We start from the raw sequence: 11,268 nt of genomic DNA on the forward strand, positions 1-11,268 counted from the left end.
TTCCGTAGCACAGGTCTCCCCATCTCTCAATAGAATGCTTGTTCCGTAGCACAGGTCTCCCCATCTCTCAATAGAATGCTTGTTCCGTAGCACAGGTCTCCCCATCTCTCAATAGAATGCTTGTTCCGTAGAACGGGTCTCCCCATCTCTCAATAGAATGCTTGTTCCGTATAGCACGGGTCTCCCCATCTCTCAATAGAATGCTTGTTCCGTAGCACAGGTCTCCCCATCTCTCAATAGAATCCTTGTTCCGTAGAACGGGTCTCCCCATCTCTCAATAGAATGCTTGTTCCGTATAGCACGGGTCTCCCCATCTCTCAATAGAATGCTTGTTCCGTAGCAAGGGGCTCCCCATCGCTCAATAGAATGCTTGTTCCGTAGAACGGGTCTCCCCATCTCTCAATATAATGCTTGTTCAGTAGCACAGGTCTCCCCATCTCTCAAACTCTTTAATAATCAGCGCGTACGTTTCCATGTCGGTATACCAATTCTATCCAATGAGGAGAGAGAACCTCACAGAGACCATTTAAGTTCCTGCGAGAGCAACAACATCAGGTTCTTGAGCTCTTCAGTGTTGTCAGCCAAGCTGTCGCGCCGCAGCACGTCTACATAGGTGGTACGCTTCTTTGCCCTGGGTTGGCTCCCATAGGGTCAATTTACTTGCCTCAAGTTCTGGGTGCCTGACGCAGTGCCCTGCCAGCCTCATCCTTCTCTCTCTGACTGTGTCCGTGACACGTGGTAGGTCACCATAGAGGTCCACATTTGACTGATGCGGTCCGTCCATGTGACACCTAGTGCCATTCGTAGCATTCATGTGTGGACTCCATCCAGGGCTTTTTCCTGTTGTACTGTGAGGGTCCATGTCTCGGCCCCATACAGCAGTACTGACTCCACAGTAGCTATGAACAGCCGCCTCTTAAGGTCTTCTAACATATCTGATTTCCACACTCTCCCTCGCTCTCCGAACCTTCAGATCCGGTTCAGTTGAGGCAGGCCAGTCCAGGCCCGAGGAGGTCCTTGAAGTCCTCGACTCGCCCGAGCACAGAGACCATTTATTTATTGTATGCCTTCCAGTTTAACTTTTCGTTTCATCGCGACCAATGTCACTTGTTTATCCTGTATGAGTTCTCTACCCTGATTGGATCAAATTGCTATCCTGATCTGAAAATGTAGTTTTTTTTTTTCTGTTTACCCCTGTTCCTGGACAAACAAAAAATAACTAATTTAACTTATTTGAACAAAAGTAAGTAAATAGAATCACTTGCATGCCACCTTTAAACCAATCAACTCATGACATTCATATTTTACTAAATGATGTTTACTGCGTCACTAGTCTCTCAAGACAGACTGTTGCCTCGCGTCAACTAGTCTGTCGGCAAGCAGTAGAAAGAAACGTATCACTGGCCTACAAGTATGGACGCTGTAGTTCAGGAAGTCAGCCGCGCAATCACCCAATCACATTTAGTGGGCGGGATTTACATGTGTGTGCGGCTAGGAAATTTCGTCCCACTGGAAGCAAACCTATACACGCTTCTTATTATTGAACATGGCTTCCTCTGGTCAACAAACAACACCAAACAACCGGCTAGCCGGTTAGCCGACCGTTAAAAAACATCCGGATATTTTTATCAGCTTTAACGATTAATTTGCATAATAATAAATACGTGTTCTGATCTTAAATCCCTTTATTTTAGATCGTTTTTAGTAATAGTACAACATAAACATTACAGAGACTGTACTTGTCACTGTACAATACTTTAAAACAGTTGTCATGTTGCACACATGCCTAAAATTGTTCTTATTTGCGCCGCCCAGCTTGTCACACTCCAGGCTGCATGAACAGCGCTCTGGCTCGGTTTTCTGCCCCCTCAATGTCCCAAAGTTCTCTGTTGTACTTCTGGCTAGTTGGCTACAAGGGTAGCTTTGCGGACTTGCGGTAGTCGAAATGTAAGCGAGTGACAGCGAGACGAGATGAACACATGTCAACCGTATAAATGCAGAGACCTACTTGGCATTATTAATTCCATTATTGGCCATTTGGCCTGGAGGGAGAACGTTTACAGCCGCTGCCGCTTCCTCCTCTTATCCGTCTCCCCACACTGGCACGGCTTACGGCTATCAAGTTAGCCATGTGCTATCGATGTTTGAGGGTTTTCTCGTCAGCGAAAAGTCAACAAACGGAACACGGTGACATGCTTGCTGATCTTCCTTAATAATAAAAAAAGGCTTAGCCCATGCGTCCAGTGGCTTTATAGGTATAAGTTGCTCAGATCTGTACTGGATTTATTTATGTTTTGGACTAGAACCGGCGGACCTCTGTAGGACTACTGTAGACGCGCAGATGCGATGTTTATTGATGATTAAGCCTACAACAATTTATTTATATTGTTAAATGTTGCTTTTTTGTTTGTCTTTTAAAAAAGGAGCATAAATAAATGTATACCATTCGTCTACCAACTTTAATTATGTAGCCTATACATGCATATTACATTTGGGGTAGCCTATTAAAAAAAAGAAAAAAATCAACCACTATCCGTTAATGACCCGGTTAATCCTGTCGGCTAACCGGTTGGGAAACTATCCGTTACTGACATCCCTACTTGATATACGAGGCTTTTTCCAAAACCAGTAGGTAAACATAATAAAACATCTCGTCGATCGATTAAATATTTCAAACAAATGTGCTGAAGCGGTTTGATATGTTCAACATTGTGTAGAACAGCAACTCTCCTTAGCACACTAGCAAAAATTTCCTCCTCCGTTACATCCATGTTTTCTTCCGCAAAGGAATGGTTGAAAGTAGGAATGAAAACAGTGCGGCACAGCGGTAGTAGTGGAACTCGGCGGAAAAGCAAGGGCCTTTTCCGGTTGATAGAAATTCTAAACAGAGCTTGCCCCCAGAGTCTAATTTCGAGGAACAACAGCAGAGGCGCTGTTTTCCCGAATATTTGACGATGGGATTCTCAGATTGCTGCGTCACTAACGTGTGTGTGTGTGTGTGTGTGTGTGTGTGTGTGTGTGTGCGTGCGTCTGCTTGCGTGCACAGGGTCATCTGTATGCTGGGTCAGAGTTCGGAGTGGTGCAGATGCCTCTGGCCAGCTGTGGGCGGTCGGCCTCCTGTGTGGACTGTGTCCTGGCCAGAGACCCATACTGTGGCTGGGACAAAACCACGGCACAATGTGTCGCCCTGACGGACTCGCAGAGGTACAGTATATATATATATATATTCCTACATGAACCCAGTCCATTTTTTGCCCATAGCACTTAGCAGTGTGAGTGTGTTTAGAGTGATGCTTCTCTCCTCTCCTCTCCTCCCCTCTCCTCTCCTCTCCTCTCCTCTCCTCTCCTCTCCTCTCCTCTCCTCTCCTCTCCTCTCCTCTCCTCTCCTCTCCTCTCCTCTCCTCTCCTCTCCTCTCCTCTCCTCTCCTCTCCTCTCCTCTCCTCTCCTCTCCTCTCCTCCCCTCTCCTCTCCTCTCCTCTCCTCTCCTCTCTCCAGTAGTGAACTGCTCCAGAGTGTGAAACAGGGAAATGCCTCTGTGTGCCCAGAGTCTGGTGAGTATGAGACCTATACTGTAATAAATATGAATTAACGATATTAATTAATTAATATTAGTCATTACATGAGTACATAAGCATAACGCAGGCTTTAGGAAGTGTGTTTAATTACATGTAATGCATACGGTTAGTTCCCAGACCTCTGCTCCTGTTTACACCTGACATTCCCAAGCGTCCTGGCCTGGGTGAGCAGGTTGTAACCTGATCGGTGTGGCATGGTTCCCACGGTCATGACATTCCTGGAGTGGAAATATTTTGAGATTAGAAGAAAAAAAAATCAGGTTTGGAATTTTTTCAAAGGTCCTGGAAAGATAGTTGGCTATTTATTGTTTTTGGCTATTGATTTTGTTAAAAGTGTATAACATTACGAAATATGCACCATAAGTCATTATTCGCCAAACGGGCAGCATGATTGCAGCCCTAACGTGTACCTGTATGTGACAAAAAGAACAGATCTACAAGCTCACAACATGCTGCAGCGTGATCCTATGCCCTAGGATAGGTGGTGTAGCAAAACATTTGGCACAAAGTAGCTTTATTGTTGCTACACTGCCTGTCTTTGCACATAGGAGAGTAAGAGACTAATTGTTGCGCTGAATGATTGTAGGCCTTGAAATTGGGTTAAATATTCTAGAAAAGCTTTGGAAATTCATTGGTAAAAATGTGTGGGAACCCAAACCAGTAGCACCCAAACCACATTGAAGATACGATCAACTAACCCTAAGCACATCTGATCTGAATGTAGTCAAGAATCACCACCAGTGGCATACATTAATAATGGAATCTAAACTCAATGAGTTTGTAGAGATATACTGTGTGTGTGTGTGCAGGACAGTTAATTGCAAGTTTTTTTTACACACGGTAGGCAGAGAGCCAGGTAGGATGTTGTTAGTCCTGCAGCCAAGGTGGACCGGTGGGAAATTTGTTATATAGTCTTTTTTTTATTGGCCTAAAATATTGTCTATATACACACATTCATGAATCCACTTGCTGAATGGATTCAGAATCATGAAAACCCCGTAGTTTGACATGTCACATGCTACTTAAAGCATAAGGAAAGTTTGACATTTTTGCCTGACATAGGATGTTAATGGTAGGGTCACAAGAAACCCATATAAAATAAATTGCTCAATACTGACAGCCGGTCAGCAAGTGGATTCATGAATGTATACAAGTATATAGACAATATTTTAGGCCAAATAAAAAATACTTATACCAAATTTCCCACTTTAAAACAAAAGAAGTCTGTCGGCTGCCGGACTATGGTACAAACATATGATATGAGAGCACAATGTTCTGGGTGTTTGCCAACTTTCAAAGTGTGAACCACTGATGAACTAAATATATCTACCTGATTCTATCTGGATATGAAACACATGTTAACCCATTCTGGGCGGGAACCCCTTTTGGTGTTTTATCCCCTCAGGCCGGGAACCCATTTTTGGGTTCTGTACAGTATCTACAGTATTCAAAAATTACCAAAAATTCATGCTGCTATATAAATATTTGAAGTTTTTCAGAAAACTTAGGTCAGGCTTTAGAAGGCGTTTTTAGAAGCTGCCTTAGGCCAGGTTTAACTGTGAATTTAGTATCTGGATGTCGTCACTCTGGGGTGGAAAACCTTGTATGCCCAAAACCGTCACTGTTCAGGAAATGGTCAAAAATTATAATCTGTGTTCCAACGCATCCAATGTAGTTATTATTTAAGCTCTTGTTAACACCCCCATCGCCCAGGACGATGTTTATCGATATAAAAACGGATCGTATCGCTCGTTGTTGTGCAATCCTCCATGCTGCGCAAGAGTGATACGTCATAGAAAAACTCCCTCCCCTGTTTAGCCGACGACAACGAAAATCTTAAAACGTTAATAACTCGCGATCTAATTCATCCCTTCTAGTTATAAAGAAAACATCCTGTGTTAGACGGCCCTCCGCTGTCCAGTCGCGATAGATTTATTCTTACCTCCCGTTGTTGTCGTCGATGGCCTCTACAGTGGAGTGGCCGTTAGCCGTTAGCCGCTACACACACATTCACAACAACATCCGGTCCGTCGGTAAAAGTGGTCCGTGTTTATAAATCGACTGGGCGCTACAATGTAATGGATTAAATAACCCCGGGCAACGTTTATGAAACCTGAAGACTATCTACTTTCACTTGTTGCATTGCGACTCGTTGTGAGCTTTTAAATCTGCTATTTCTCATTAATATAAATGTACATCTTGAAATATGGAGATACAGTCGGGGTTCCTTCCCGACTGCAACGACGTATAGAAACGGCGCGGTGCTTTTCTTTCCGTTCTCCCGCCAGACCCCGCCAAGCCGCTGGATTGGTCGGTGTGGCACGACGGCAACGCCAAGCTCCGCTGCGTGCCGCCCTCCAACCTGGCGGTGACGCGCTGGCAGCGCGCCGACCGCGGCGCCCTGACGCCCAGCGGCCGCCTGCAGTTCCTGCGAGACGGCCTCCTCATCCTCAACGCCACGGCGGCCGACCAGGGCCTCTACCGCTGCCTGTCGGAGGAGCGCTCCAGCTCGGGCCGCTACACCACCACCGTGGCCCAGTACCGCCTCCTGGTGACGGCGGGCGGCGACGGCCGCGGCGGCCTCCTGCCCCAGGCCCGGACCGACGGGCCGTCCGTGGCCGGGCTGCAGGCCGCCGTGGCGCTCCTGGTGATCCTCCTCGCCGCCCTGCTGGTGTGGAACTTCTACAGGGGCCACCTCCCACTGCCCGGGGGCCGCCGCCGGGGGGGCGGCGGGGGGGAGGACGACCAGGGGACGACGGGCGACCAGGGAGCCGCGCGGCGGCAAGAGCCGGAGGGCCAGCAGCAGGGGGCGCTGGCGGGCTCCGCCACGGCAGAGCCAGAGAGCAAGCCCCTCATGATGACGTCTGGAGGAGCGGAGAACTGCAGTAGTAGTAACAACAACCACAGCACCGCCGGTGGTGTGGGGGAGGCACTGCAGTTTATCGACGAGGAGTCCCCAAATTTGACCCCCGTTCCTCCCCCCGAAAAATCAGACCCTGGTCTGAACTGAGCGGTGGAACTATACTTTTATCACACTTTTTAGTCACACTGAAGGACATTGGTGTTACCTTAAAAACGTGGTTTCCAATCATGCATCTGTGCACAGCGTGAAGCTCAACAGTGCCACTTTCTCACTTGTTGGTTCCCCAGACAGACCGACAGACATAGGGACAGGCAGACAGGCATAGGGACAGACAGACAGGCATAGGGACAGACAGACAGACAGGCAGGCAGGCATAGGGACAGACGGACAGGCAGGCAGGCAGGCAGGCATAGGGACAGACAGACAGACAGGCAGGCAGGCATAGGGACAGACGGACAGGCAGGCAGGCAGGCAGGCATAGGGACAGACAGACAGACATAGGGACAGACAAAGTCACATGCTGGAGATGGTGTGTCACTGTGACACCGCTCAAAAACACACGGTCATATTTTCTAGGGGGGTTTTCCGTGAACTGATATGATGTGATACGCTATAGTTGAAATGTGTCTTGCGACCCAGCAGCCATGTATGCGAAACACTTGTCTACACATTTGACACAACACAAAGAACACTAGGGGAAAGGAACTGGTTGGAATAACGTGTTCCTTCCACGCGCTACGTCCAACCAGGGAAACTCCCCCCTGTCAGTTGCAAAGGAGCAACTTGGACACTTCAGGCATGAAGGAAGCATGAGTTCAAGTCCGTTGCTCTCCCCAGGTTGGCGGAGGGTGTGTAGAGCCCAGGATCACATTAGATGATTGACACAGGGGTGAAAAATCGTGGGATAAAAAATATATTTAAAAACAAAGAACACTAGGAAAAGGTGCTCCTTCGAGCACAGGCCAATGTGAAAAGGAGTGCCATTTCTTCTATGGCAAATCGACATTCAAAGTCATGATTGTAGAGATACTGTGTACCAATTTGCAGGTTATGGACAGAATCTAAAGGAGTTGTATTAAGTAGTCGGCCTCTTGGTGGCGCTATAAAAGGCAGATGTGAAAAGGGCAGGTCAAACGTTTTTCCTGTGCATGTAAAGTTTTACACAGATTGGTGCTGTTAGGTAAAAATGCTATTATGCTGTTATAGCACCATCATGAGGCTGATATGAATATTTTTAAGTGGCATTTTGTCCAATTCCGGATGGAATATGGGAAATCGGACAGATCCATGTTGATCACTTGACCATAGAGATAGTGTGTACAGATTTGCATGATGTATGGATAAAATGTGTAAGTAAAATATAAAGAAATGTGTTGTGCCAAAATTGGCCTCATGGTGGCGCTATAACAGGCCGTCCTGGAGAATTTGGGGCAGCGGTTTGTCGTTGGCATCCAGGGAGTGTAAAGTGTGTGATCAGAGTTTAGCATCGGCCGGGCCACCGGCGGGAGATTAGCTGTACACAGACGGATGGACACACACGGACGGACGGACTGCAAAACATACTCCCCCCCCCCCCCCCCCAAGCTTTCAGCCTGTTTGGAGACAAAAAACAAGATCACATACATAAAGACAAGAGCTTAGCCTTCCCATGACCAAACTCCTGATTCAGCCTCAAAGTCAACTGATGGACAAAGGACCTCTTCAGTCTGACCTGTTGATAGAAATGACTGTTCGGTGAGAATTCCTCAGGACGTTGTTTCTCAAAACCCTGTTTTGTTTTTATTTTAAAGACCCTCGTAACTCCTGAGAGTATATACGCATGGCACAAAATGGACGCTTAACTGTAACTGAGTTACAGTCAGACATGTTAAGGGTCCATTTGGTTCCATTTGCACACTCATTGATGGATTGATTGAATATTGTTTTAACAGTTTGCAAAAAAAAGCACAGTTCAGTTCTATACAAAAGTATGCTGAAAGGATTCATTAAACCCAACAAAACACTATGGCTTGTTTCCATTGGGGTCCTGTGTATTCAATTAATCGAAAAACACACTTGAGTAGGGCTGTAAAGATTACGATACATTTTAACTACGATACGTGTCAATTCACGATACATGGTTGATGATACGATATACGATTCAATGATTTGAAATTGGATAATCGGATAATACACACATTTATCGATAGACCAAGTGTAGCTATATGGAATGGAATAGTAATTAAAACATATTTTTCTTTTTTATTCTTAATATTGCTAAATACAATGCTTAGTACTTGCATACAATGCAAGTACTTAGTATTGGTACAATTTATGATTTACATTGCAAAATGATTCGATACGTATTATTTGCAAAACGATACAATACAAAGTCAAACGATACGATGCGATTTCACGTAAATTGCACGCTGCGTTCATGATTTGAGGCTTTTTGTTCAAAACGGGCCAATCCTGCAAACTTTGAAAGCCAATGTTAGCCAATTATGATGGAATATGAAATATTGGACAGATCCGTCTTGAACACGTAGAGAGATACTGTGTGTAGAGATACTGTCTAACGATTTGCGGGATTTTGGACAGAATCTGGAGGAGTAATATAAAAAAATGTGTTTTACAAAAGTCGGCCTCCTGGTGGCGCTATAACAGGCCGTTCTGGAAGGTTTGGGGCAGAGGTTCATCGTTAGCATCCAGGAAGTGAGTGTGCAAAATTTGACATCGCCGGGTTAAGTAGTATGTCAAACTAGGTTTTCATGATTCTGAATCCATTCCAAGCATAAGTTTTGCACGAAAAACACGGCCAGGGGAGGTCAGAACATTTGGGCAAGTGGATATGGCCGAATAAGAGCAGACTTCATTCTGTGGACCTTAATGACAAAATTAATAGAGAAAACACAAATGTCATGACATCACAGATTAATCTCTATTCCTTGAGCTTCTTTTGGGCCTGTGGCTCCCCGGCTATTACAAATCCGACATGTGGTTTGAACCGTCAAGGTAGCCTGTGGTGTCCCATATGACTAGCCCACTGTGCCATTGGTACCATTCAATACACACTGCTTTTTTTTTTTTTAAGTTCTTCTGGAAATCGGTCTTGAAAGTAGGGTCAGTAGGGTTTGAACCCACAACCACCAGATCATATAGCCAGTGTGCTAACTCACTGAATTGTGATAAAAAAAATTAAAAAAAACGATGGGTTATAGCCCATCGGTTTTTGATTATTTTTTTTTAAATTGCGGAGGAATTGCGGATTGTTGCAGAAAAATTGTGGAAAATTGCGGAAAAATGCGAAATTGCGGAAATGGAAATTGCGGAAATGTCATTTTTTTCAAATCTTTAAAAATGATGAAAAACGGCGCGCTATAGTATGCCGTATGATATGGGCTATAGCCCATGGTCCAAAATGATGAGAAACGAGGCTAACTTTTTTTTTTCAAAATTTCAAAAAACATGGGCTATAACCCATCGTTTTTGTCATTTCGTCAATTTTTTCAAATCCTCAAAAATGATGAAAAACGGTGCGCTATAGTATGCCGTACGATATGGGCTATAGCCCATGGTCCAAAATGATGAGAAACGAGCATAACTTTTTTTTTCAAAATTTCAAAAAACATGGGCTATAACCCATCGTTTTGTCATTTCGTCATTTTTTTTAAATCTTCAAAAATGATGAAAAACTGCGCGCTATAGTATGCCGTACGATATGGGCTATAGCCCACAGTCCAAAATGATGAGTAACGAGGCTAACTTTTTTTTCCAAAATTTCAAAAAACATGGGCTATAGCCCATCGTTTTTGTCATTTCGTCATTTTTTTCAAATCCTCAAAAATGATGAAAAACGGCGCGCTATAGTATGCCGTACGATATGGGCTATAGCCCATGGTCCAAAATGATGAGAAACGAGGCTAACTTTTTTTTTCAAAATTTCAAAAAACATGGGCTATAACCCATCGTTTTTGTCATTTCGTCATTTTTTTCAAATCTTTACAAATGATGAAAAACGTCGCGCTATAGTATGCCGTACGATATGGGCTATAGCCCGTGGTCCAAAATGATGAGAAACGAGGCTAACTTTTTTTTTCAAAATTTAAAAAAACATGGGCTATAACCCATCGTTTTTGTCATTTCGTAATTTTTTTCAAATCTTTAAAAATGATGAAAACGGCGCGCTATAGTATGCCGTACGATATGGGCTATAGCCCATGGTCCAAAATGATGAGAAACGAGGCTAACTTTTTTTTTCAAAATTTCAAAAAACATGGGCTATAACCTTTCGTTTTTGTCATTTCGTAATTTTTTTCAAATCTTCAAAAATGATGAAAAACGGCGCGCTATAGTATGCCGTACGATATGGGCTATAGCCCATGGTCCAAAATGATGAGAAACGAGGCTAACTTTTTTTTTCAAAATTTCAAAAAACATGGGCTATAACCTTTCGTTTTTGTCATTTTGTCATTTTTTTCAAATCTTTAAAAATGATGAAAAACGGCGCGCTATAGTATGCCGTACGATATGGGCTATAGCCCATGGTCCAAAATGATGAGAAACGAGGCTAACTTTTTTTTTCAAAATTTCAAAAAACATGGGCTATAACCTTTCGTTTTTGTCATTTCGTCATTTTTTTCAAATCTTCAAAAATGATGAAAAACGGCGCGCTATAGTATGCCGTACGATATGGGCTATAGCCCATGGTCCAAAATGATGAGAAACGAGGCTAACTTTTTTTTTCAAAATTTCAAAAAACATGGGCTATAACCTTTCGTTTTTGTCATTTTGTCATTTTTTTCAAATCTTCAAAAATGATGAAAAACGGCGCGCTATAGTATGCCGTA

At 44.1% G+C, this 11,268-nt stretch overlaps 1 protein-coding gene across 2 annotated transcripts in view; it reads left to right on the forward strand.

Moving 5' to 3' along the window:
* Positions 1 to 7,342, forward strand: part of sema4e (semaphorin 4e) — a 34,027-nt gene extending 26,685 nt beyond the window's left edge. For both annotated transcript variants that reach the window (XM_080777188.1, XM_080777189.1), the window contains exons 14-16: positions 3,047 to 3,204; positions 3,497 to 3,552; positions 5,865 to 7,342. In XM_080777188.1, the coding sequence (XP_080633314.1) occupies positions 3,047 to 3,204; positions 3,497 to 3,552; positions 5,865 to 6,586 (936 nt within the window). In that variant the 3' untranslated portion in view covers positions 6,587 to 7,342. The remainder of the gene's footprint in view (positions 1 to 3,046; positions 3,205 to 3,496; positions 3,553 to 5,864) is intronic.
* The last annotated feature ends 3,926 nt before the right edge of the window (positions 7,343 to 11,268 follow it).

The sequence above is a fragment of the Protomyctophum bolini genome, assembly GCF_963924005.1.
Source record: "Protomyctophum bolini genome assembly, chromosome: 12".
Taxonomy (NCBI): Eukaryota; Metazoa; Chordata; class Actinopteri; order Myctophiformes; family Myctophidae; genus Protomyctophum; species Protomyctophum bolini.